Source organism: Panthera tigris, chromosome A1 (genome assembly GCF_018350195.1).
Source record: "Panthera tigris isolate Pti1 chromosome A1, P.tigris_Pti1_mat1.1, whole genome shotgun sequence".
NCBI classification, from domain to species: domain Eukaryota; kingdom Metazoa; phylum Chordata; class Mammalia; order Carnivora; family Felidae; genus Panthera; species Panthera tigris.
The window spans coordinates 120981090-121008669 of NC_056660.1; the positions used below are offsets into that span (position 1 = coordinate 120981090).

Below are 27580 nucleotides of genomic sequence, written 5' to 3' on the forward strand. Positions count from 1 at the left end.
CCTTACCCCTTTAGCCCATCCCCCCTCCCACAACCCCTCCCATAACCCTCAGTTTGTTCTCCATATTTATGAGTCTCTTCTGTTTTGTCCCCCTCCCTGTTTTTATATTATTTTTGTTTCCCTTCCCTTATGTTCATCTGTTTTGTCTCTTAAAGTCCTCATATGAGTGAAGTCATGACTTTTGTCTTTCTCTGACTAATTTCACTTAGCATAATACCCTCCAGTTCCATCCACGTAGTTGCAAATGGCAAGATTTCATTCTTTTTGATTGCCGAGTCATACTCCATTGTATAGATATACCACATCTTCTTTATCCATTCATCCATTGATGGACATTTGGACTCTTTCCATACTTTGGCTATTGTCGATAGTGCTGCTATAAACAGGGGGGTGCATGTGTCCCTTCAAAACAGCACACCTGTATCCCTTGGATAAATGCCTAGTAGTATAATTGCTGGGTCGTAGGGTAATTCTATTTCTTAGTTTTTTGAGGAACCTCCATACTGTTTTCCAGAGTGGATGCACCAGCTTGCATTCCCATACCTATGGCCCTTCTTAATTTAGCCTAATCTGGCCCCAACTTGTTTGATCTTCTACTCTCCCCCCATATATGGTGCTTCACATAAATACCACGCTCTCCATGGCTTTCTCCTCTCTGTAAAAATCCATATAGTTTTCAAGAAACCCAGAACTCACAAGCCATCTCCTCTGAATTCCCTCTATCTATATTATCGCACTTGTAATGTGTTGGATATGTGTTTTCTTCTCCTGCTAGACTACAGTGAAGGGTCAAGTCCTATTCAACTTTGTAACACCAGTTCTTAAGATGGCTCCTGATGCAAAGATGATGATAAATGCTTTTACAAAGAAAAAAAAAAAACGACATTCTCTTACCGTTTTAATCTACTTTTCATTTAACCATTCTGTCCTACTCTAATGCCAAGACAGCATGGTAAAATGGTAATGAGAATGAGCTCTGGAGAAAGAAGCAAATTCATATCCTCCATCTGAAACTATTAGTTTTGAGGCACTTAATAAAATACTTAATTTTTCTAAGCTTCGATTTCTTTAAAATAGAGCTAGTAATATCTTTATCACATAAGGTTGCTGTGAGGGTAAAATCAGATAATGGATGTGAAGAGCTTAGCAGAGTACCTAGAACAAGTAAGCTTTCAGTGAATAGTAGCTATTATTAACATCTAATTTATTTTAGGAGAGGAAAAAAAAAAGAAAACTTAAAAATGCACAAGGACTAAGCAACTCTGAAGTACAAAGTGGCCAGAGTCCACAAATTACCTGGCGAAAACTCTATCATTGAAGGTGCTGGCAGGCCCACTTCGGAGGCTGTCCCAGTTGGCAACCATTTCTTTTACCCACTCTACCCAGGTGTACAGACGGAGAATACCTGCATCTGCCATGGCTTCCACAAAGTTAGCATCTTCAACAGTATCACCAGCATCAGCCAGAGCCAAACGCATTCCTGCAGGAGGAGGAAAAAGAAAAAGAAGGAAGATCACTGATGATTTTAAAATGTGGTTGGTGAGGACCTGGGTGACTCAGTCACTTAAGCGTCTGACTCTTGACTTTGGCTCCAGTCGTGATCTTGCTGTTCCTGAGACTGAGCCTCAAGCGGGGCTTGGGATTCTCTCTCTCTGCCCCTCCCATGCTCACGCTCTGTGTGTGTCTCTCTCTCAAAGTAAATAAATAGACTTTTAAAAAATAATTTAAAAACAAAATATGGTTACTAAATATCAACAATGTATCCAATTCGGTATACTGCAAACCTACATATAAATTAAGAAATAGCAGATGCTTTAAAGGACTGCATGGGGACGCCTGGGTGGCTCAGTCGGTTAAGCTTCCAAGTGTTGATTTCAGCTCAGGTCATGATCTCATAGTTTGTGAGATCAAGCCCCATATCGGGCTCTTGGCTCACAGTGCAGAGCCTACTTGGGATTCTCTCTCCTCTCTCTGCCCCTTCCCTGATTGTGCCCTCTCTCTCTCTCTCTCTTTATAAATAAACTTTATAAAATTAAAAAAATATAAAAAATTTAAAAAATAATAAAGGATTGCCATGGATCTAAAACAAAAATAAAAACCACCAAAAGTAGGATCCACAATGTTGTTCAAATATTTGAATCACATGTATTTATTTGCATACACTTAGCATCAATAGCTGTTTTTTCTCAGGCATGCTGAGTTAATGAGATGAAGTGGTCTTTAATGAAGCAGGGGAAAAAAATGATAAACTGGCAGTAGGGATTCCTATCAGCATCTAAGCCTCATTTAGAGGGAGCAAAACACTATATTTTAATGCATGAGTACATACACTGGTGCCTTCCATGTACAAAAATATATTTCATTTCTTATTTCTAAAAGCGATTCTTCTAAGCTTTCTAACAAAATTTTGCTTTCCAACCAGAATCTTTATTCTAAAATATTGAAAAAAAAAAAAAAACATTAATAACAGCCTAATTAAGTTACAGGATATCCTTGTACAATGGAATACTATAATGCTGCAAAAGAGTGAGGAAACTCAATATGTATCTATATGGAATGATCTCAAATATGAACAATTAAGAGAAAAAGTACAAGTTCAGAAGAGTAGGTATTGCTTTCTACCATCTATGCCTACAAGGGAGATGAGAACATGTCACATTAAGTTATGTAAGCATTAAATATACATTATAATACAAAAGAAGCTCTAAACTTTTAACTTTTTATTTCAAATAATTTTACACTTAAAGAAAAGGTGCAAGAGAATAGACATAAACATTAGACATTTAACAGGCTCCCCTAACATTAACAACCTACCTAACCACAGTTTCAAACCCAGGAAGTTAACATTAGTACGATAGTATTAACGAAACTACAGATCTTATTCAAATTTCACCAGTTTTTCTTCTAATATTCTATTTCTGCTGCAGGATCCAATCTGGAAAAACACATTGCATTTAATCATTTTACCTACTTGGTCTCCTCATATCTGTGACAGTTTCTTAGTCTTTGTCTTTCATGACCCTAACATTTTTGATGAGTACTCATCAGTTACTTAATAGAATTTCTCTCAACTTGGTTTGTCTGATGTTTTCTCATGATTAGACTGAGCTTATACACCTCTGGCAGAAGCAATGTTATGTGTCTTCTCAGTGCATCACTATCATGGAGGTGCAAGATACTGATACGACTTTTTACTGGTGTTGCAAGCTTTCATCACTGACGTAGTGTCTGCCGACTTTTCTCCACTATAGACTTAATCGTTTTTCCTTTTGTGATTAAAAAATATCTTGGTGGGGTACCTGGGTGGCTCAGTTGGTTAAGCGTCCATCTAACTCATGATTTCAGCTCAGGTCATGATCTCACGTTTCTGAGACTGGGCCCTACATCAGGCTCCGTGCTCACAGCACAGAGCCTGCTTGGGATTTTCCCTCTCTCCCTCCCTCTCTCTGCTGCTCCTCTGCTTTCCCTGCCCCTCCCCTGCTTGCGCTCCCCCTCAAAACGAATAAACATTTTTTTTTAATAAAATAAAATCTTTGAATAAATAAATGTTTGGTAAAATTCGCCCCTGAAGACATCTGGTTCTGGACTTTCATTTTTTGGGAGTTTTTTGATTACTGATTCAATTTCTTTGCTGGTAATCAGTCTGTTCAAATATTCTATTTCTTCCTGTTTCAGCTTTTGGAGGTTATATGTTTCTAGAAATTTATCCATTTCTTCTAGGTTGCCTAATTTGTTGGCATATAGTTTTGCATAATATTCTAATTGTTTGTATTTCTGTGGTGTTTATTTCTCCTCTCTCATTTATGATTTTATTTATTTGGGTCCTTTCTCTTTTTTTTCTTGATGAGTCTACTTAGAAGTTTATCAATTTTATTGATTTTTTTCCAAGAACCAGCTCCTAGTTTCATTGATCTGTTTCACTGGGGTTTTTGTTTTTGTTTTAGTTTCTATATCATTTATTTCTACTCTGATCTTTATTACTTCCTAACCTCTGCTGGTTTTAGGTTTTGCTTCTTGCTCTTTGTTTAGCTCCTTTAGGTGTAATGTTAGATTGTTTGAGATTTTTTTTTGCTTCTTGAGGTAGAACTGGATTGTTATAAACTTCTCTCAGAACTGCTTTCACTGTGTCCCAAAGGTTTTGGACCATTCTATTTCCATTTTCATTTGTTTCCATGTACTTTTTTATTTCTCCTTTTATTTCCTGGTTGGTCTATTCAATGTTTTGGGGTTTTTTTGTTTTTTTTGTTTTTTAGGTTTATTTATTTTGAGAAAGAGGTGTGGGGAGGGGCAGAGAGAGAATCTCAAGCAGGCTCCAAACTGTCAGTGCAGAGCCCAATGTGGTGCTCAAACCCAAGAACTGTGAGATCATGACCGGAGCCAAAATGGAGAGTGGGACACTTAACTGACTGAGCCACGCAGGCACCCCAGGGCCCATTCCAAGTTTAATAGCATGGTATTTAATCACCATGTATTTGAGGTCTTTCCAGATTTTTTCTTGTGGTTAACTTCTAATTTCATAATGTTGTGATCAGAAAAGATGCGTGTTACGACTTGGATATTTTTAAATTTGTTAAGGCTTGTTTTGTGGCGTAATATGTGATCCATTCTAGAGAATGTTCCATGTGCACTTGAAAAGAATGTGTATTGTGCTGTTTTACAAAGGAATGTTCTAAATATATCTGTTAAATCCATCTGGTCCAGTGTGTCATTCAAAGCCATTGTTTCCTGGTTGATTTTCTGTTTAGATGACCTGTTCATTAATGTAAGTGGGGTGTTAAAGTCCGCTACTATTATTGTATTATTATCGATCAGTTCCTTTATGTTTGCCATTAACTGTTTTATGTATTTGGGTGCAGATATAATGGTTATATCTTCCCGTTGGACTGTCCCCTTTATTATTGCACAGTGTCCTTCTTTACCTCTTGTTATAGTCTTTGTTTTACAGTCTATTTTGTCCAATATAAGTACTGCTACTCTGGCTTTCTTCTGACATCCATTTGCAAGACATGTTTCTCTATCCCCTTACTTTCAATCTGCAGGTGCCTTAAGTCTAAAATGAGTCTCTTGTAGGGGGTGCCTGGCTGGCTCAGTCAGTGGAGCGTGCAGCTCTTGATATCAGGTTTGTGATTTGGGGCCCCACCTTCAGTGTAGAGATTATTTAAAAATAGAATCTTAAAAAAAATGAGTTTCTTGTAGGCAGCATATAAATGGCTCTTGCTGTTTTTATTCATTATGTCATGCGGCATCTTTTGATTGGAGTGTGTAGTCCATTTACATTCAAAGTAATTATTGATAGATATGTATTTCTTGTCATTTTATTACTTGTTTTGTGTTGTTTCTGAAAATTTTCTCTGATCGTTTCTTGTCTTACTCTCTTTCATGGTTTGTTGGTTTCCTTTAGTGATATATTTTGATTTCTTTCTCTTCATTCTTTGTATATTTATTAGTATTCTATTTGTGGTTACCATTAGATTTATACATAACATCTTATGCATATCATGGTCTGTATTGTATTAAGTTGATGGTCATTTAAGTTTAAACCCATTCTTCACTTCCATCCCTCCCCATGTTTTAGGTATATGATGTTTTACATCCTTTTATTTTGTTAATTCCTTGACTGTTTTTTTTACAGATATATTCATTTTTTATTGCTTTTGTGTTTGCTACCCCCATACTGTCATTTTTGGTCTTTCCTTTCCACTCAGAGTCCTCTAATATTTCTTACAGGGCTGGTTTACTAGTCATGAACTCCTTTAGTTTTTGTCTGGAAAGGTCTTTATCTATTCTTCCATTCTGAATGATAGCCTTGATGGACAAAGTATTCTTGGCTGCAGGTTTTTCCCATTTAGCACTTTGAATATATCATGTCACTCCTTTCTAGCTTGGAAAGTTTCTGCTAAAAAATCTGTTGATCAACTTATGGGGTTTCCTTTGTATGTAACCATCTTCTTTTGTCTTGCTGTTTTTTAATGTTTATTTATTTATTTTTGAGAGAGAGAGAGAGAGAGAGAGAGAGAGAGAGAGAGAACATGAGCAGGGGAAAGGCAGAGAAAGCAGAAAGAGAATCCCAAGCAGGCTCTGCATATCAGCACAGAGCCCAATGCAGGGCTCGAACCCACAAACCATGAGATCAGGACATGAGTCAAAATCAAGAGTGGGACGCTTAACCAAATGACCCACCCAGGCACCCCTTGTCTTGATGCTTTTAATATTTTTTCCTTATCACTATATTTTGCCATTTTAACTACAATATGTCTTGGAATGGGTCTGCTTTTGTTAATTTTGTTGGAGGTTCTCTGTGTTTCCTAGATCTGGCTATCTGTTTCCTTCTCCAGATTAGGTAAGTTTTCAGCTATTATGTCTTCAAATACATTCTCTGCCTGCTTTTCTCTCTTCTTCTTCTGGGACTCTATAATACGATTGTTACTATGTTTGATGGAGTCACTGAGTTCCTTAAGTCTACTCTCACTTTGCAGAATTCTTTTTTCTCTCTTTTGTTCAGTTTGATTACTTTCTATTACTCTGTCATCTAGTAATTAATTCATTCCTCTGCTTCTTCCAGCCTTCTGTTCATTTCGAGTGTATTTTGCACTTTGTTTACTGAGCCCATTATCTCTGCTGTTATTCCTTATCTCTGTGTTGATGGTCCCAATGATGTTCTCTACTCTTTTCTCAAATCCAGTGAGTATCCTTATGATCGGTGCTTTAAATTCTTAATCAGGCATGTTATTTATATCTGTTTCGCTTAGATCTCCAGCCATGGCCTTGTCTTATTCTTTCATTTGGGACAAATTATGTCTTCTCATTTTGTCCAAGTCTCTGTGCCTGTTTCTGTGCATTAGGAACGTCAGCTAATGTCTCCTGTTCTTGAAGGTAAAGGCTTTATGAAGAAAAGCCTATAGTATCCTACTGTGTAGTATCCCCATTTCCCCAGGACCTGCTGCTCCCAGGAATATCTCCAATGTATGCTGCGTGTGCTCTGCTGTTTTTCCTGGCTGCTTTATCTTTCAGTCCAGTCATCTACAGATGCTCTCTTTGCCTGTTATGAGCAGTGTTTGGTCCCTGAATGTGGTGCACTTAAACTAGGTGTGCTCTGGTCTGCTTGTGAAATGAAACCTGGTGCTGCCAGCACTAAGGCCTCATAAAATTCTCAGTTCGAGAGACATGGTGTGGGCAGGGGTTCGAGCCAGTCTTCTGGGGAAGGGGGCCTGCTGCACTGGGACTGAGGCAAGCATAACCAGGAGGTGTGGTTCCACCAAAATGCAGAGTGGTGGGGCTTGATGTAAGCAAGTTAGGTGGCAAGTATCAGCACTGCACTAGTTCCTACTGGCGGCCCTGTGTTTATGCTGAAGGATGAGGAAGGGAATGGCACCTGCCAATTCCTTTGTTCCTGGAGGGGTCCCTCTGTGAATGCTGCCACTCCGGAACATGCTATGAGATGAGCAACTAACTTCTCCACTGTGTGTCCCGGGTGCTCTTCAGATCACTGTTTCCCTGCCATATGTCTGCATGATGTTTGCTTGCCTTCTCTCCAAACACAGCCCCAATGTCCTCCAGGCTATTCCAGAGCCAAGCACTGTGACCTTTAAAACTCCAAACTTTAATTAAGCCCCACTGGATACAAGTACTCAAAAATTGAGGCTCTCTCGCTTTCCAAGCCCTTTGCTATAGGGATTTGTTTTCCCCATGTGCTCCCCTGTGTGCTAGTTTGTGTCTTGTTCTTTTCCATGACTGCAGCTCCCTCTCCCCAACAGCGGTCATGATCTGTTTCTTTCCCAAACCATGTCTCCACACTTCCTACCTTCTTCAATATGGCCCCTTCTCTATCTTTAGTTGTAGAGTGTGTTCTGCCAGTCTTCATAGAGATTTCTGGGCTATTTAAGATGATCTGACAGTTATTTAGCTGTATTCATGGGACAAGGCAAGTGAGAATCCTCCTACTCTGCTGCCACCTTCTGTCTTCAGTACCTGTGTGCCCTTCAAATGTCCCCATCCTTATTGAAACATTCCCTTATTTTCTGGAACAATGTGTTCCATGCTCATCTTGTTATTTTCCCTACTCCAGCCTGCAAATCGGTCACTTCTCCTAGGCACCCCAGTTCCACTTATCAGAAAACTGTAGTTAGAAACCAAGATCTGAATGCCAGGTGTGCCTCTGCCACTGGGGTGTCACTGCTCATAAGCCCTCTTGGCACACACAGCTGGGGAAATGTGTGCACATGCACTAACCCACTGCACACACCAAAGTTAATTTTTGCATTAATCTATCTATATATAAAATTAAAACCATTAGATATTGCCAATTCCAATCCAACACCACAGGGTGCCTTCTAGCATTCCCCCTTTATTATTTCCATCTTCTTTGACAGTGAGCTCTCATCTACAATAGATATATTTGTTCAATCCCAGCACTCACTGCTAACCTATACCTCACGCAAGAAATAGTCTTACCAATTACAGTACTGATGTGCAGTTCTTTTTGGTTTACAGTGTCCAGTCAAAGCAATGTTTCTCCAAGTTAGTTAGGTTAGTTCTTTCCATTCCCATCAGTATGGCCTCAAACTGTGCTAGCCATGATGAGAAGAAACAAGTGCCATGATGACCAAAGTAATGAATGGTTCCTTCAGGTTACACAGTGCATGTCTTCCCTTGACAAAGTAATGATCAAATGGAACAGTACTGAGGCCAAGGAGAAAAGACTGTTCTAAAAAATGAATGCTCCCAGGTTTAAGTGACCCATATTTATATCAAGTACGAAGCAAATACTTTGGAAAAGCTTCACAGTCAACATCTCTACAAACCGATTCTTTCATCTTTCAAGTAGTAAGAAATTAGAAGCAAGCCGGGTAGCAATTACAGTGAGTTTCTTTTTTAAAAAAGACTCTAATAGTCTTAGTTCAAATCTGTTCCTAAAAAGATCATGTCAGCAATTCTTACATTTTAAATATTACATTGCTTGTACACAAAGAAAACACAAGTATTTTAAACTACTGTAAAAGCAAAAAAAAAAAAAAAAGGCAGTAAAACTGAAACAATTTTAACTTGTTTTCTATAATCTGAAGAGAATCAGACCCTATATAATAGCAATAATAAAAAAGCATACTCACCATCCGCTGAAAATTTGTCGATAGCTTGGGTCAAAGTGAGGAAGTTGCCTGTGGATTTTGACATCTGAAATAAAAGTCAATGACCAGGCATTATTAAGCATATAAGTAAAATAAACCAAATCAGCCAAATCAAAATACATGGGTTAGCCACAATCAGATAAACACAGACAAAAAATATTACAAAGAGGGAATGGAAAAGATACCTTGCACTAATTTTCCAGACATAGAAACTAAAGTCCGGTTACTAAGTGACTTCATTTCAGCTGGTTATAAAGAAGAGCTTTACAGCAATTAGACTCCTTCAGAAATGAAAGGACTAGTGTATGAGGTCAGAGTTAGGCTTTTAGGGAACTTCCTGTCAACGGCGTCACAATAATTGTTTGTTCAAGCTGTGCTCTACCTGAGGGCACCACATCAAAGGAGGCACTGTGCACAGCCTATCAATCTTTACTATTTAAGAATGTTATATCTTTATCATAACTTTCTGATACCAAACAGAGGTGATTATCCAGTTTTATGCTACATGGCAATAAAGTATCTAGTTCTAAGAAATTCAGTACAGTGTAGAGTACAACAATGTTGAGACCAAAGAGAATGTCATGATATACCACAATTTACATCCATATACATATATACACATATAAACATACATATAAATATATGACATACATAGTGTCACTTTGACTTACAAAGTAAAAATGAATTTAAGAATCAAAAGTCCTTGTTGATCTAACAAACTCTATAAATAGCCCATGCTTTTTTTTTTTTTTTAGTAGGCTCCACATCCAATATGAGGATTGAATTCATAACCCTGAGATTAAGGGTCACATGCTTTACCAACTAAGCCAGCCAGGCGCATCCAATAGCCCATGTTTCTAATCAAAGAGCTGTTTTTCGGCCTAATATAGAGATTATTTTAAATGAACTTTTTTATTCCCTTTCAATATTAGAACACTGGTTAAATGATGTTTCATTTTGCAATTCAGACCATCTATTATTTGTTTAAATGTATGTCTATTCTCATTATGACAGATATTTATAGCAAAGAATACTGTTTTACCATTAATATTCCAACAGGAGCAGCAAAATTCACTAACTGTAACAAATCCAACTTGCTACAATTGTCATTATTAAGAAATAACATAGTAACTTAATTTCAGGTTTGGTTGAGGAGGGGTACCCCTTTCTAATGTGCACAAAAGCATCACAAGAGCAAACAAGGGCTTGGTTATGAGGTTTGCATAACCTCCTGTTGAAGATATTGATTAATGAGACATAAAGTCTTACGTAGCCTATTAAAAATCATATATACTAAGAGTTTTAACAATACTGGAAGCAGTACTAGTATAAACAGAAATATTACATTGCCTGGGAAGAAACATTACATGACTGTTAAGAATCGTAGCAATTCCAAAATTCTATTATTATAATTCAGTGGCTGGTCATAGTATAAAACAAATCCCACCAAATGATCTTCTCAACTTAATGAGAAAGATATTCTAGGGTCATAATGCTAGGATCTTTATGTTTCTTATCTATCTCTCTCTCCTCTAGTCACAATTTGTGTTACCTTCTGTCATTCTAACCACAAATGTTAAAATAAGTAAGTTTTGGGGCACCTGAGTGGCTCAGTCGGTTGAGTACCCAACTCTTGATTTTGGCTCAGGTCATGATCTCAGTTGGGTCATGGGATGCAGCCCCGCATCAGGTACCATGCTGAGCGTGGAGCCTGCTTAAGGGTTTAAGATTCTCTCTCTCTCTCCCTCCCTCTGCCTCTCTTCCCTGCTCACGTTCTCTCTCCTTCTCTCTAACATATCGTAATGTAACATAACAAAACATAACATATTTTCCCACTCCCTCCCCTCAGTTAATACTATTCACTCTACTCCCTAATTTATGCTGGAAGTCCTATATATTTTAAATGGAAGACTAACTCTCTGATTTTTATACTCTTTATTTCTTTAAGAAATACAACTTCCTGTATCTGAAAAGTTTTCTGCAGAATTTTAAACTTTCGAGAGGCCAAAAGCCTTACTTACTTTCTCAGAGTTGAGGAGGAGATGTCCATTTGCTCTCACAGCTGCAGGCCATTTGTCACTTTACAGGTAAATGTTCAAAGACAGAAAATACAACATAAACATTCTAGTTTAAGCTTAAAAAGTTGAGGTAAATGCTAAAAGATCTGTAAAAATTTGCAAAGACAAATGTACAAGGATATTTATTGAGTGCTGTTCATAACGAAAAAAATAAAAACAAGTAAAGTGTGCGTTAAGTGAAGGACTGGTTACATAAACTATGATGCAGGCATACACTGAAATACTATGTAGTAACTATTTTAAAAATACAGGGGCGCCTGGGTGGCTCAATCAGTTAGACGTCCGACTTCAGCCCAGGTCACGATCTCGCGGTCCGTGAGTTCGAGCCCCGCGTCGGGCTCTGGGCTGATGGCTCAGAGCCTGGAGCCTGCTTCTGATTCTGTGTCTCCCTCTCTCTCTGCCCCTGTCCCGTTAATGCTCTGTCTCTCTCTGTCTCAAAAATGAATAAACGTTAAAAAAATAATAATAAAAAAAAAAAATACAGGCAGGGCTAGAAGTGTGGCTATAAAAAGATCTCAGAGGGACGCCTGGGTGGCTCAGTCGGTTAAGCGTCCAACTTCAGCTCAGGTCACAATCTCATGGTCCGTGAGTTCGAGCCCCTCGTCGGGCTCTGGGCTGATGGCTCAGAATCGGAGTCTGCTTCCGATTCTGTGTCTCCCTCTCTCTCTGCCTCTCCCCCGTTCATGCTCTGTCTCTCTCTCTATCTCAGAAATAAGTAAACGTTAAATAAATAAATAAATAAATAAATAAATAAATAAATAAATAAGAAGATCTTAGAAATATACTACTAGGAGGGAAAAAAACTGTACCATGGCATCTTGGTATAAATTAAAAAATAAGTAAGGAGAGACATCTGATACTGGTTTACCTATAAATATTTTATCCAGAAGAAATCACAAGAAAGCAGCAGCCAGGATGGCCTATGGGAAGTAGAGTGATGAGGGGACAAGGGTAAAAGTTCGCTTTTTACTTTTAGGAACCGCTGGGTTTTGTTTTTCAATGTTCATATTAGTTTTTACAGAATGGAGCAGGGGAGGGGCAGAGAGAGAGGGGGGGACAGCGGATCCAAAGCGGGCTCTGTGTTGACAGCAGAGAGCCCAATGTGGGTCTTAAATTCACGAACTCTGAGACATGACCTGAGCCAAAGTCAGACGCTTAACCAAATGAGCCACCCAGGCGCCTCGCTTGGATGTTTGAACTATGTACGTATCATTCACTCATTCTAACACTGAGATGATATGGGGATAGTGGTTGAGAGCAAGAGTTCTGGAGCCAAAATGCTAGGGTTTGCATCCTCGTTCTGCCATTGCTGAGTAACCCTGGGTGAATTATTTGAGCTCTCTATACCTCGGTCTTGTTCCTTGCCTGGAAAACGAGGATATTGCAGACCTTCCTCAAAAAGTTGTAGTGAAGGGGTGCCTGGGTGGCTCAGTCAGTTAAGCGTCCGACTTCGACTCAGGTCACGATCTCACGGTCCATGAGTTCGAGCCCCGCGTCAGGCTCTGGGCTGATGGCTCAGAGCCTGGAGCCTGCTTCGGATTCTGTGTCTCCCTCTCTCTCTCTGCCCCTCCCCTATTCATGCTCTGTCTCTCTCTGTCTCAAAAATAAATAAACGTTAAAAAAATTAAAAAAAAAAAAGTTGTAGTGAAAATTAAGTGAGTTACTAGAAGTGATTAGAAGAGTGCCTGGTGTTACCTATGTTATTACTTATAAGCACCTGATATTACTTACCTGTAATCTTTAAAACCTAATACATGTCAAAAACTTGATGCAAAGGGATTAAGACTCCGCTATATTACCAACAAATACTCCTGAGATACCTAATTTCTCCAAAACTACATTTTAAACAAAATAATTAGATAACAAGAGCCACATCAGATTTATTTTATTCTTCTACTTCCAATTTCCCTTTTATTCTTGAGAAAAGAAAATGCAATCTCATCCTAAATACATGAAATCACATGAGATAGTTTTGGTTATAGGAAATAAAATCTGAACAGAGGGAGGGGTTGTTTCTTCAGCCATTGAGACTGGAAGGAGAGGCAGAGAGACATGTCTGGGTCAAGAGAAAGATGATAGAAGGATTATTTTTGAGCACAGGATATTAAAAATGCCTCTTAGGGGCACGTGGGTGGCTAAGCCAGTTAAACATCCGACTTTTGATTTTGGCTCAAGTTAGGATCTCACCTTTTGTGAGATCGAGCCCTGCACTGGGCTCTGCACTGACAGCACAGAGCCTGCTTGAGCTTCTCTCTCTCTCTCTCTCTCTCTCTCTCTCTCTCTCTCTCTCTCTCCTCTCTCTCTCTCTCTCTCTCTCTCTCTCATTTGCTCTCTCTGCCCTCCCCTACTCACATACGCACGCTTGTTGTCTCTCTCAAAACAAACAAATAAACTTTTTAAAAAATGCCTCTTAGATTCAGACTCTAGTCAGAATACCGCTACCAAACAATACTATAACCTTAGGGATCTCAGCTCTAAAGGGATGTTTCCTTCCAATTCTAAAGTTCTAAGCTCTGTCTTAAATCACCTCTATTCCTCCACCTATGAGGTCAAATGAGTCACAAAACAGGTCAAGTGAAGTACTCAAAGGCTGTCCGGGTACCTGAAATGTGACATGTTTCGTGAGCCTAAGGGATGCACTTTGTGAGCCTAAAGTAAGTAGGAGGATTTCTGAATGTACTAGATAGGAGAAGGTGTGCTTTATGCTTCAGTATGCATTTAATAGAAGAAAAAGAAAGTAACTGGCAAATCTATACCTTGCACGATAACTTCTTAAATACTTGAAGCCACAAGGCATAAGTTTAGTCTGCATCCTTTTTAGCACTCACCTTTGTTCTGGCCACATAGCCACATGATTATAAAGGTAATATGAAAGATGATTTGGAACAAGATCCTTGCCAGAGACTCGGAGATCCACAGGATACCAGAACTCAAATTCCTGCTTTAATTGATCTAACTTTTCCTTTGGGATCTGAGTCTTAGGAAATGGAGCCTCCTTGAAGAAAACATAATCCCAAACCTCCTTGGTCATCTGTTGTGGTCTGTAATTAAAATAAAAACAAAAAAACAAACAAAAAAACCACCATCAAAAATATATATTTTTCCATGAAAGAATCAGTATTTTCATCTAACCATGAAGTAGATATTTCTGTCTTAATGTAGTTACCATAACAAATGACAATAGATTCCCCTAAGAATAAAGAACAGTAACAATAATAGAGGGACGATTACTTTTTCTCAGTTCAACAGCAAAAAGCAACAACATCATTAGCAAAATTCTGCTAAATGAATTCTTATGAAAACTAAATATTAAAAAAAAAAAAAAAAAAAAGGAACTTTTGTGGCTCCTGGGTGGCTCAGTCAGTTGAGCATCCGACTCTTGGTTTCAGCTCAGGTCATGATCTCACAGTTCGTGAGATGGTGCCCCAAGTCAGGCTCCATGATGACAGCACAGAGTCTGCTTGGGATTCTCTGTCTCCCTCTCTACCTTTTACCCGCTTGCAGTGTCTCTGTCTCTCTCAAAATAAATAAACTTAAAAAACAAAAAAATAACTCAGTCAGTTAAGCATGTGACTTCAGCTCAGGTCATAATCTCACGGTTCATGAGTTCAAGCCCCACATTAGGCCCTATGCTGACAATGCAGAGCCTGCTTAGAATATTTTCTCTCTTCCTCTCTCTCTCTCTCTCTCTCTCTCTCTCTCTCTCTCTCTCTGCCCCTGTCCCATTCACATACTCTCTGTCTCAAAATTAAATAAATAAATAAATAAATATTAAAAAATAAAGGGATGCCTGGGTGACTCAGTCAGTTAAGTGTCCGACTTTGGCTCAGGTCATTATCTCATGGTTTGTGGGTTCGAGCCCTGCGTTGGGCTCTGTGCTGACAGCTCAGACCCTGCAGCCTGCTTCAGATTCTGTGTCTCCCTCTCTGCCCCTCCCAGTCTCAAGCTCTGTCTCTCTCTCTCTCTCTCTCTCTCAAAAATAAACATTATAGGGGCGCCTGGGTGGCTCAGTCAGTTGAGCGTCCGACTTCAGCTCAGGTCACAATCTCACGGTTCGTGAGTTCGAGCCCCTCGTCGGGCTCTGGGCTGATGGCTCAGAGCCTGGAGCCTGCTTCCGATTCTGTGTCTCCCTCTCTCTCTGCCTCTCCCCCGTTCATGCTCTGTCTCTCTCTGTCTCAAAAATAAATAAACATTAAAAAAAAATAATAATTAAAAAAAAAATAAACATTATAAAAAGTTTTAAAAAATAAATAAAATAATAAAATAATTTTAAAAAAGGAACTTTCAATGTATAAATCAAAAGATCACACCTCCTGCTAATAAACTACATTTCTTTGCCGCATCCATTCACCAACCTGATGCCCAGCGGAGACTCTGCCTGTCCTCGCAAGTTACCCCCCTGCAGCAGGTGTGCCACTGTGTAAAATGCCATGTAAATAGTGGAATCAGACAGCGATTCAATCAGCCACTGCTCATCCCATGGCAGACGAGTACCTGCAAGATAAAAAGAAGAAAATTAACTCATGAGGAACTTAAAAGAGATACTTCAACTGGAGAATCCATATCTTCAAGGTCTATAGCATTTACAAAGCTACTTATTTAAGAAGGTCTTAAATTTGCTTAAATAATTAACAAAATGAACTAGTAAATATAAAGCCAAATGGGGGCACTGGGGTGGCTCAGTCAGTTGAGTGTCCGACTCTTGATCTCGGCTCCGGTCGTGATCTCACAGGTCGTGAGATAGAACCTCGCATCCGGCTCCACGCTGACCGTGCAGAGCCTGCTTGGGATTCTCTCCCTCCCTCCCTCTCTGCCCGCCTCCTCCCTGCTTGAAAATAAATAAATAAACATTTTTTAAAAAGGCAAAATGGTTGAAGCACTACAAAGTTTCTATTAAAAAAAATCCATAAAGCTATGTGGGTTTGAGAGGTCATACTCTACCAGCAGGTAGATAGACGGTAGGGCACCACACCCCAGTTTCCCTCACCCTCAAACCAAAACCTCTCAATTCAGAAAAATACTAGGAGAGACAGAGAAAAAGTAAAAGGGTTAATGTGCCAGGTAACTGGCCAAGTCATTCAAACAGAAGAATTTGAACATGCTTACCTAAACCATAAGTTCTCGAGCAAGCATGCTCTTGTAGCCAACCTAGGGTAGCTTCAAAATTCCTCCTGGTCTCCTCACAGAATCTGGAGAGAGTAAAAGGTACAGTGTCTCTCTTCATCCTCACTGTCTTCCATGTTTCTGATCTCCTTTCCCTTCCCTCATCACTTTTTTCCCTTCTTACGTTTCCAGGTTCTTCAAGCACTGGGATGTCTGTTGTTTCCAGTTCTCTTCTCCATAATCCAAGTACCTGGTAGTGGACAAATTGATTAAAAAAAAACATAAAATTCAAAAGGATAAGTAAAATGACTGAAGGAAATGTCTTGCTGTACAAGAGACTAACCACTGGTCACACAAGGCCACGACACATTCATCTGAAGACCTGGACATAACTTGTTTTTCTGGTTCCATGTAAATAAAGGCATCTCCCTACATGAAAGCAAATAAAAATATATCAGATATTATGTCAAGTCAATCTCTATTCCTCAGGGACAATAAAAAAACAACTTTAAAAAAAAATGTTACACCACCAATAACAAAAACCCCACATCTTCAGTATGTCTTCCCAGTATAAGTTATCTGCCATTCTCTTTTTTTTTTAATTTTTTTTAATCTTTATTTATTTTTGAGAAAGAGACAGAGTGCAAGCAGGGGAGGAACAGAGGGAGAGGGAGACACAGAATCCAAAGCAGGCTCCAGGCTCCAAGCTGTCAGCACAGAGACTGACGCGGGGCTCGAATTCACAAGCCATGAGATCACGACCCATGAGATCATGACCTGAGCTGAAGTCAGCCACTTAACCAACTGAGCCACCCAGGCGGCCCTGCCATTCTTTCTATACATCATTTGCTTTTGAAAAGGTGTGTATCTCTGTCAAATGGATCATCTTTCCTAGGTATAGATTATTCCTTTTCAGTGGAACATGAATGATGTTCAATACTTTCTAATTCTATGGTTTGAAGGTTAGATTGCCTATGGAAACCCTTTACCCTTATTATTTTTGTTTTAAGTTTATTTACTTATTTTGAGAGAGAGAGAGAGAGAGAGCGAGCAAGGAGAGGATGGGCAGAGAGAAAGGGAGAGAGAGAATACCAAGCAGGCTCCGAACTATAAGCATGGAGCCCGACTCGGGACTTGAACTCTTAAACCAAGAGATCATGACCTGCGCTGAAATCAAGAGTCTAATGCTTAACTAACCGAGCCACCCAGGCATCCCTATCCTTGTTATAGTAAGAATATAAAGAGGGGGAGATGTGAGCGTTGTCAGCACAGACCCTGCTTGGGATTCTCGCTCTCTCCTCTCTCTGCCTCTCTCCCCACTCATGCTCGATCTCTCTCTCTAAAAAATAAAAAATAAGAATATAAAGAAAATATGAAGTTAAACGCATAGAACCACTGCTTTTAAAAAACTAGATGCACAAAAACTAAACATGAAAAACATTGTTGCTAAAGATTTATAGTGTCATGAAAAACGTCCACTAGAAAACTAACCGTGAATGTAACTGTTTACCAAATATAAATACCTCTTAATGTATTATGGTCCCACACTTGTCAGGCTACTTTTTAAGATAAAATTCAACATAATTATTCATAAAATGATTCATTGTTCTTTGTTTTTAATGCAATTCTTCATACTGAACTTAAATAGCTAGGACTTTGGTATAAAGAAGGGAAATTAAAAACAGACATCGAACTCTGCTGAAAAGAGGACTAACTGAAGTTTCTAAAGAAGAGGTCAGAACCCCAGATACCCTAATCCCATCCTATGCAGACAGGCAAATGCCCCTCCCTATGCCAGGAGAACAATGAAGGTTTATGCTCTGGAGAGGATACAAGAGTCACTCAACCAAAGACAGAGTTAAGGATATGGGTATCACAGTGGGAAGAGACAGATTCAGTGGAGAGTCAGCACAATGGGTTTTGGTATTCCCCCTAGCAATTTTTTCAGCTCCCAGTTAGCTTAAACTTCTCAAGCTAGAAAGTGGAAGAATCTTCTGGGAGGAAGCTAATAAATCCAAGAAGCTCTAACTAATTGACATCAGGGCTAATATAAAGGCTTCCCCAAGACCCAAAGAGCTCTTCTAGATCTCCCCCAATGAAGCCCTACTCACATCCAAAAAGGTTCCAATCATCTTTCTGTACCTACTCTTAAATATCAACAATCTTCCTCAGAGAAATAAAAGATTAGGATTTCACATTCATGAAACAATAGCATCCTATAAAAAAGGCCCTGTGTTGATGGAAAAAAGGCAGTCTCTTTAACAAATGGTGCTGGGAGAACTGGACAGCAACATGCAGAAGATTGATACTAGACCACTTTCTCACACCATTCACAAAAATAAACTCAAAATGGATAAAGGACCTGAATGTGAGACAGGAAATCATCAAAACCCTAGAGGAGAAAGCAGGAAAAGACCTCTCTGACCTCAGCTGTAGCAATGTCTTACTTGACACATCCCCAATGGCAAGGGAATTAAAAGCAAAAATGAACTACTGGGACCTTATGAAGATCAAAAACTTCTGCACAGCAAAGGAAACAACCAACAAAACTAAAAGGCAACCAACGGAATGGGAAAAGATATTTGCAAATGACATATCGGACAAAGAGCTAGTATCCAAAATCTATAAAGAGCTCACCAAACTCCACACCCGAAAAACAAATAATCCAGTGAAGAAATGGGCAGAAAACATGAATAGACACTTCTCTAAAGAAGACATCCAGATGGCCAACAGGCACATGAAAAGATGCTCAATGTCACTCCTCATCAGGGAAATACAAATCAAAACCACACTCAGATATCACCTCACGCCAGTCAGAGTGGCCAAAATGAACAAATCAGGAGACTATAGATGCTGGAGAGGACGTGGAGAAACGGGAACCCTCTTGCACTGTTGGTGGGAATGCAAATTGGTGCAGCCACTCTGGAAAACAGTGTGGAGGTTCCTCAAAAAATTAAAAATAGACCTACCCTATGACCCAGCAATAGCACTACTAGGTATTTACCCAAGGGATACAGGAGTACTGATGCATAGGGGCACTTGTACCCCAATGTTTATAGCAGCACTCTCAACAATAGCCAAATTATGGAAAGAGCCTAAATGTCCATCAACTGATGAATGGATAAAGAAATTGTGGTTTATATATACAATGGAGTACTACATGGCAATGAGAAAGAATGAAATATGGCCCTTTGTAGCAACGTGGACGGAACTGGAGAGTGTTATGCTAAGTGAAATAAGCCATACAGAGAAAGACAGATACCATATGGTTTCACTCTTATGTGGATCCTGAGAAACTTAACAGAAACCCATGGAGGAGGGGAAGGGGGAAAAAAAAAAGAGGTTAGAGTGGGAGAGAGCCAAAGCATAGGAGACTCTTAAAAACTAAGAACAAACTGAGGGTTGATGGGGGGTGGGAAGGAGGGGAGGGTGGGTGATGGGTATTGAAGAGGGCACCTTTTGGGATGAGCACTGGGTGTTGTATGGAAACCAATTTGACAATAAACTTCATATATTGAAAAAAAAAAAAAAGGTCCTGCGTTGGTAACGATGAAGCTGGATAATAAGTATACAGGAATTCAACACACTACTCTCCACTTCTTTAATTTGAAATTTTCCATACCAAAAATAATTTTTTTACACATACACACAAATAGCAGATATAAAAAATGCACAATAAACAAACAAAATCTCAGGAAGAAAAAGTTGAGGGACTCTCCCAGAAAGAAAAAGACTTCCAGAGTCTAAGAGAACCCATAATTGAATAAGAATTCAGGAAGCAACAAATAAGGAAAGGAAGAGATGAAACAACCAAAGAAAAAGTCAAGAAATTTTCCCAAAATTAAAGCACCTAAGTCTTCAGGCTGAAGGAGCCCACTAAGCACTCAGAAAAATGAATGAAAATTGACCTACACCACAGTAAATCACGGAATTTCGTAACATCAGGAAGAAAGACAAGATTCTATACAAAGAGAAGGAGAGGGGGAAAAACAGGGCATTTATAAAAAAAATGAGTTATTACCAAAATGGTTTCAGACTTCACAACAGCATTCTAAACCAGAGCACCATGGGTAATGTCTATGAAATTCGAAGGCAAAACTACTTTCAATCTAGAATTCTGTCCCCAGGCAACCAAGTACGATGATAGACAAGATATTTCACACATGGAAGCTTAAAAAATTTACCTTCCAGGTACCCTTTTTCAGGAAAGCTACTAGAGTAAGAGCTTAACCCAAATGAGAGAGGGAATAATTAAGCAGCGGCCATGGGATCAAGGAAACAAGAGATCCAACTCAAGAGAAGCAAAGAAAATTCTTAGTAATGGAAGAAGATCCCAGATATTTGTGCACTAGGACAGTAAGTAACCAGTCCAGACTAAAACAGGCCAGAAGGCGGGGGAAGAGCTTTCTCCAAGAAGGAACCAACAGCATACTGACGTGTTAAAGTAGTGAAAGAAGAAATAAAGAGTTGGGACAGAGTTTGGGAATACAGCATTGTATTTAAAGTAAGGAATTTAAAAAAGGAATTAAAAAACAAGAAGGACAATTATTAACACCAGGGAAAAACAAAAGCTGGGGAAGAAAAGTTCTCATTGTACATCAGTGATGTCTCAAAAATGTATACAATGGGGGCACCTGGTGGCTCACTTGGCTTTGGTTCAGGTCGTGATCTCATGGTTTGTGAGCCTGAGCCCCATATGGGACTCTGTACTGACGGTGCAGAGCCTGCCTGGGATTCTCTCTCTCTGCCCCTCTCCCACTTGCGCTCTCTCTCTCTCTCTCTCTCTCAAAAATAAATTAAAAGACTTAAAAAAAAGAGATTAGCAAATTGAACATGGAAATCCCACATTAACATATGAAAAGAAATATTTTTTTTAATGTACACAATTACTGCTCTCATATAAGTTATAATGTACCTATACTAAAAAGATGGGAGGTAGAGAAGGGCACACAAATGTGGTGAGGTCAGAAAGACACAAGGTAGAAAAAAGAGTTAAATCTTGATTTTCTAAGGTAGAAAGTCAATGGCTAATGTCTAAAACTGAAAATCAAAATTTAAAAATTACTCTATGAGCATTTACATTAGAGATCTGAGAGATGGAGGTTAATATTAAAAGAAATAACCAAAATAGCTGAAAGTAATCCTGTCCAAGGAAGAGAAACTGAAGAGAATGTGGGAAGGATGGAGAGGAAACTGCTGGTTTTTTATTTTAGTAAGCTTTACACACCACAGTCTCTCTGTATTAAAGCCATATATAACTGTCAGAAATCAAAATTTAGTTTAGGGGCACTCTTGATCTCAGATCAGGTCTTGATCTCAAGGCTGTGACTTTAAACCCCGCTTTGGGCTCTGGGCTGCGCATGAAGCCTACTTTAAAAAAAAAAAAAAAAAGGGATGCTTGGGTAGCTCATTCAGTTAGGTGTCTGACTTCGGCTCACGTCATGATCTCACGGTTTGTGGGTCTGAGTCCCGCATCGGGCTCTGTGCTGAACGCTTGCTCAGAGCCTGGAGCCTGCTTCAGACTCTCTGTCTCCTTCTCTCTCTGCCCCTCCTCAGCTCATGTTCTGTCTCACTCTGTCTCTCAAAAATAAATAAATGGAAAGAAAGAAAGAAAGAAAGAAAGAAAGAAAGAAAGAAAGAAAGAAAGAAAGAGAAAGAAAGAAAGAAAGAAAGAAAGAAAGAAAGAAAGAGAAAGAAAGAAAGAAATTTTAAAAAAGGGTTTTCTCCTAAAACAGCCTTCAGAGGATGGCCTATCACATACAGTGTCAATCATCTTTTTCTGAATAGTCTTCTTTACATCTTGGACCTTCTGTCCTTTAAATCCATCCACCAACATTACCTAAAAGGATGAGAAGTGGGGGGACAAAACACAGACAAAACAATTAAAATTTGCCTCGCGTTCCCTCCAAATTTTTCCCTAACTAAATTTACTTCCATCCACAACTAAGATATTTTTAGTGTGAAATCTATCACATTTGTAATCTTAAGTTTTTATTTTGCCAGAGCTTGGGTGATTAATATATACAACACACTTGGTTTTTCTTTTGCCATGACTAGAATAGCTATCACGAACAAGATGAGGAAGAATCCCTCATTACCTTCCCACTTCTCAGATTTCCATGGGGAGAGAATTTCAATAGGCTCACTCAGTTCATTCCTGAAGGAAGGCTTTGGGAAAATGAACGGAGCTCACACAGCTCAGCCCCAGTTAGACTTCTGTTTCCAATTCTGCCTGTTGCCAGCAAGCATTTTTCTTAGCTTGGCCATGTGATAAACCTGGCCCTTATAGGAAGGCTGGTTTTTCAACTCTGCCTTTAACGTAGTGAGGAAATTTAATCCTAGGGCTAGGTATTAGCTTGCCCATTGTTGTCACAGATCCACACAGTCCCCTTCCAGCTCATATTTTGACCTCCAGCTATGTGACTCCTGTTTCTCTCTGAAATAGTTTCTATCTTAAATGGAAAAGAAAGATGTTTTCTGACCTTCCAATCCTCTAACATGCTGAAGTGCTTTATATCAATTTAATTGACCACTATAAAATTATACTTATAGATCACGTTAGTAAAGTGGTTAAGAGCACAAACCCTGGAGCCAAGCTCCCCAGGTAGACCAGTTCTGCCACTGGCTACCTATCTGCTGATCTTGGGTAAATTACTTAATGTCTCAGTGCCTCAATTTCCTCATCTGTAAAACAGGAATGATAGTGCCTACTTCACGAGGTTATTTTGAGATTTAAATAAGTTAACATTTAAGTGCTATCTGTATAAGTGGTAGCTTTTGTTACCACCCAAAATGTGTAAGTCACTTAAAAAAAAGACACATAACCAATTGTTGGTTATCCAGAACAATGAAAGTGAAGGTAAAAATAAAGAATTCCCATTTATAGCCTTAAAAATCTTCATTTTAACCTCAAGTCACTAGCAACTTGGCTTGATTTTTACTTTCTCTAGCCTAATCCTCTTTCCATGGAAATGTGTAAGCCACATTAACACATGCATAATTAAGGAGAAAAGAGAGGTTCCAAACATGTCTGTTGCACTCCCCTGGCATTTAGTGGACATTAGCAACTAAATGAGAAAAACTGCTTATTTAAAATATGCACTGCTCAATTAAAAGAGCAAAAGGGACCAGGTATTGTCCATGCAATAAACCTATGAAATTGACTCCATAATAACATGAACTAACTTTAAATAATCTTCTCAAGAAACTCATTTCTTAGACATTCCTAAAAGACACAAATATATAATTTCTATAAGTGCCATTGAACAAAAAATAAATAAATTTGGAAACAGAAGAACACAATCTCATATTATCTCTCAAATCAGTATGTAGGTGAAACTATATTGAATCTTTCTATTTTCTTCTAAATCATTGAAAAATATACAGAGCAAAACTAAAAAATTATAACTTACACCATCATAAAACCCTTTTAGATATAACTTTTCCTTAGCTTCTGCAAGTTTTTCTCGGTCATTCTGGCTTTGAACTTTCAACTCATCACAAATGGTTACAGCGGAAAGATTTCCAAAACCTGGGATTTCAATGATTGGCACCTGTAAAGAACAGCAATTTCAGGACCTTATTCACACTGAATGATCATAAAAACGCCCTATGGTGCATAATTCATTTTCCTCTACTGTCCAATGAAGTCATTTCAGATTTTATACATCATTACAAGAGCACCACACATTAGGTAATCACTGTGACTAACATCCAGATGTGAATTTGTCTTCTTACTCTCCTCCACAGGAACTATCCAAATTCTCTGCACCAACCCCTAAATTGTCCCTCCCTCACTATATAACACACCTTCTCCAGCTCATAACCCTGTACTGGCATATAATTCTAAAACTAGCAAAACGATATAAAAAACTAAATCTAAGGATGGTCTTACTTCTGGCTTATAAAAAGTCTTCTAGATTCTTCATGAAAGTTATTTGCTAGTAACTAAATTTTTTTTTTCTTCACCAGGCACTAATATGAAAACATAAACATTCATGGCTAACATGGCAAAATTTTGTCTTTAGAAGCTTGGAAATTGGCCCTACTAGCAAAATAAGCTACTATAAAACTGGTGATGCTAAAAACATTGTTTGTTTCAGAACTGCAGGTGCCAGGTGCTAAGAAAATACTTACTCTTGGTCTTTCTCTCACTCTTAAGTGCCACAACAGATAGCAAATTAAAGTAAATAAACTCTAAGCAAACTCCCTCTTATTTTTATATCCACTAATTATTTAATTTTGTTACAAGGAAAATGCTAGCTCTTTTTTTCAATGACAAAGAGATGGGTATGAATATTCTGAGTCCTCAGTGTACTCACCGGCTCAAATGGCAAGACCATGTCATCTCTAATTCCATACTTTGCTCGTAAGGCCTACAAAAAAATTTTACAAATTAACACTAATGATCAACACTTCATTGGCATAATCATTGAGAGAACAAACTCCAACACTTTTTAAAAAATATTTGTTCTCCTAAATAAACAAATAGAAATTAAAATATAAACTATTTGTTCTCCCTTTCGTATGGAAATTTTTTAATTTTACCAAATATCTCAAGAAGAGATCTATGTCACTAAAAAACTCAACAGTTTAAATTACAGTGAATTGCTTAAATGATGAAATAGTAAGCCAAATGGGGCGCTTGGGTGGCTCAGTCAGTTAAGCGTCCAACTTCGGCTCAGGTCATGATCTCATGGTCTGTGAGCTCAAGCCCCGCATAGGGCTCTGTGCTGCCTGACACAACAGACTGACAATCTGTGCTTCAGATTCTGTGTGTCCCTCTCTCTCTGCCCTTCCCCCACTCATGCTCTGTCTCTCTCTCAGAAAAAAATAAAATAAAAACATTTTAAAAAATTAAAAAGAAATAGCAAGCCAAAAGCAAAAATTCACACACACACACACACACACCACTGAAAATGAGGTTCATATTCTAGGTTGCAATGAAAATGTGAATATGAATATTACAACTTTTTCTAAAGTTTTATGGAATCCAGCAAAACATTAAAAAAGAAAAATCACATGATCCTATTAAGAGATGCAAGAAAAGCATTTGAAAAAAATCCAACACCCATTCCTGATAAGGAATCCTAGTAAACTGGAATAGATGCAGACCTTCTAAAACTTGATAGGCTATCTACAAAAAACCCATAGCTAATATCACACTTAAGGATGAGAAATTCAAAGTATTCCCACTAAGATCAGGTATGAAGCAAGGATGTTCCTCTCATCACTTCCTTTCAATATCGTTCTGAATGCCCTTGCTAATGCAATAAGGGAAGAAAATAAAATAAAAGGTATACAGATTGGGAAGGAAGGCATAAAACTGTCTTTGTTCATAGATGGAATGATCATCTGCGTAGGAAAATCCAAAAGAATGAAGGGAAAAAAACTCCTGGAACTAACAGGCAATTGTAGCAAAGTTACAGGATACAAGGTTAATATACCAAAGTTCATTGCATTCCAGGGGTACCTCAGATGACTGAGTCAATTAAAACCAACTCTCGATTTGAGCTCAGTTCATGGTCTCGAAGTCTGTGAGCCTGAGCCCCACATCAAGCTCTGCATTGACAGCACAGAGCCTGCTTAGGATTCTCTCTCGGTCCCTTGCTCTCTCTGCCCCTCCCCCATTCGCATTCTCTCTCTCTCTCTCTCTCTCTCTCTCTCTCTCTCTCTCTCTCTCCCCCTCGCTCAAAATAAGTAAATAAACTTAAAAAAAAAAAAAGTTAATTGCACTCCAATATACTAAAAATGAACAAGTGGAATTCAAAACTAAAAACACAGTACCACTGATATTAGCGTCCCCTCCAAAATCAAATACTTAGGTACAAAAGTAGCAAAACATACATAAGATCTACGTGAGAAAAACTACAAACTCTATGAAGAGAATCAAAGAACTAAATAAATGGAGAGATACTTCATGTTCATGGACTGAAAGATTCAGTATTGCCAAGATGTCAATTCTTACCAATTCCAATTTAACCTACAGATTCAGCGCAATCTCAACGAAAATCCCAACAAGTTATTTTATGAATATCAACAAATTGATCGCAAAGCTTTATACAGAAGCAAGAGATCCAGAATAGTGAACTCAGTACTAAAAAAAAAAAAAAAAATCGGAGGACAGACACTATCTGACTTCAAGACTTACTATAAAGTTACAGTAATCAAGACAGTGTAGTGCTGGAAAGAAGAGACAAATAGTTCAGTGCACCAAAATAGTGAGCGCATAAAGAGAGTCAACTGATCTCTGACAAAGGAGCAAAGGCAATACAATAACTCAAAGATAGTCTTTTCAACAAATGTTACTGGAATAACTAGACACCCAGGTGCAAAAAAAAAAAAAAAAAATGAATCTAGACATAGTGCTTACACTGTCATAAAAATTAACTCAAAATGTATCACAGACCTAGATGTAAAACATAAAATTATAAAATTCCTAGAAGCTAACGTAGGTGAAAACTTAAATGACCATGGGTATGGTGGTACCTTTTTAGATACAACATCAAAGACCTAATCCGTGAAAGAAATAACAATCAAACTTCATTAAAGTTAAAAGCTGCTCTGCAAAAGACAGTACCAAGAATTAAGAGACATTGGGCACCGAGGTGGCTCAGTCAGTTAAGCATCCGACTCTTGATTTCAGCTCAGGTCATGATCTCATGGTTTGTGAGATCGAGCCCACATGGGGCTCTGCACTGACAGCATGGTCACAGGGGAGAGAGATGAACAAAAAGAGCACACAGGACTTTTAGGGCAGCGAAAATACTCTATATGATATAATAATGATGAATCTATGTCATTATACAGTTGTCCAAACCCAAATATACACCACCAAGAGTGAACCCTAAGGTAAACTATGGACTTTGGGGAATTATAATGCATCAACGTAGGTTGATCCGTGGTAAGAAATGCACCACTCTGGTGGGGGATGTTGATAATGGCAGAAGCTGTGCATGTGTGGGAACAAGGGGAATCTCTCTACCTTCTTCTCCAATTTATTGTAAACCTAAACTCTAGAAGTCTTAAAAATTCTGTGAAATATTATGTTTCAAATATATACACATATAGAAACAAGGTAGAGATAACAGTTCCAAGATATGATAGCTTTTTCATTTCATAGTTGGTTCAATGGTACATAATGAGATGATAAAGAATTAATAACAACATGAAACTCAGATACTCACTTGCTTTTTCTTCAAATCTCTGAGGGCAGCAAAATCATCAGGGGAGTCAGAAGGAACACTTGTGACCACACCAGTGCCTTATACAAGA

General features: G+C 38.6%; 1 protein-coding gene and 1 long non-coding RNA gene across 2 annotated transcripts in view; one reads left to right on the plus strand and one right to left on the minus strand.

Annotated features, from left to right (window-relative positions):
• LARS1 (leucyl-tRNA synthetase 1) overlaps window positions 1-27580 on the minus strand; it is a 76692-nt gene that overhangs the window by 21490 nt on the left and 27622 nt on the right. The window contains exons 12-23 of the mRNA XM_007079964.3: window positions 27493-27569; window positions 24628-24681; window positions 23719-23859; window positions 22068-22145; window positions 16650-16735; window positions 16491-16556; window positions 16310-16392; window positions 15559-15697; window positions 14032-14244; window positions 11147-11204; window positions 9108-9171; window positions 1297-1480 (exon numbers count right to left, since the gene is read on the minus strand). Coding sequence (XP_007080026.1) covers window positions 1297-1480; window positions 9108-9171; window positions 11147-11204; window positions 14032-14244; window positions 15559-15697; window positions 16310-16392; window positions 16491-16556; window positions 16650-16735; window positions 22068-22145; window positions 23719-23859; window positions 24628-24681; window positions 27493-27569 — 1243 coding nt within the window. The remainder of the gene's footprint in view (window positions 1-1296; window positions 1481-9107; window positions 9172-11146; window positions 11205-14031; window positions 14245-15558; window positions 15698-16309; window positions 16393-16490; window positions 16557-16649; window positions 16736-22067; window positions 22146-23718; window positions 23860-24627; window positions 24682-27492; window positions 27570-27580) is intronic.
• On the plus strand, window positions 4718-16582 carry LOC122238640. Its single transcript, XR_006217665.1, has 3 exons — window positions 4718-4762; window positions 11074-11212; window positions 16499-16582. It is a non-coding gene; the product is annotated as an uncharacterized LOC122238640 (long non-coding RNA).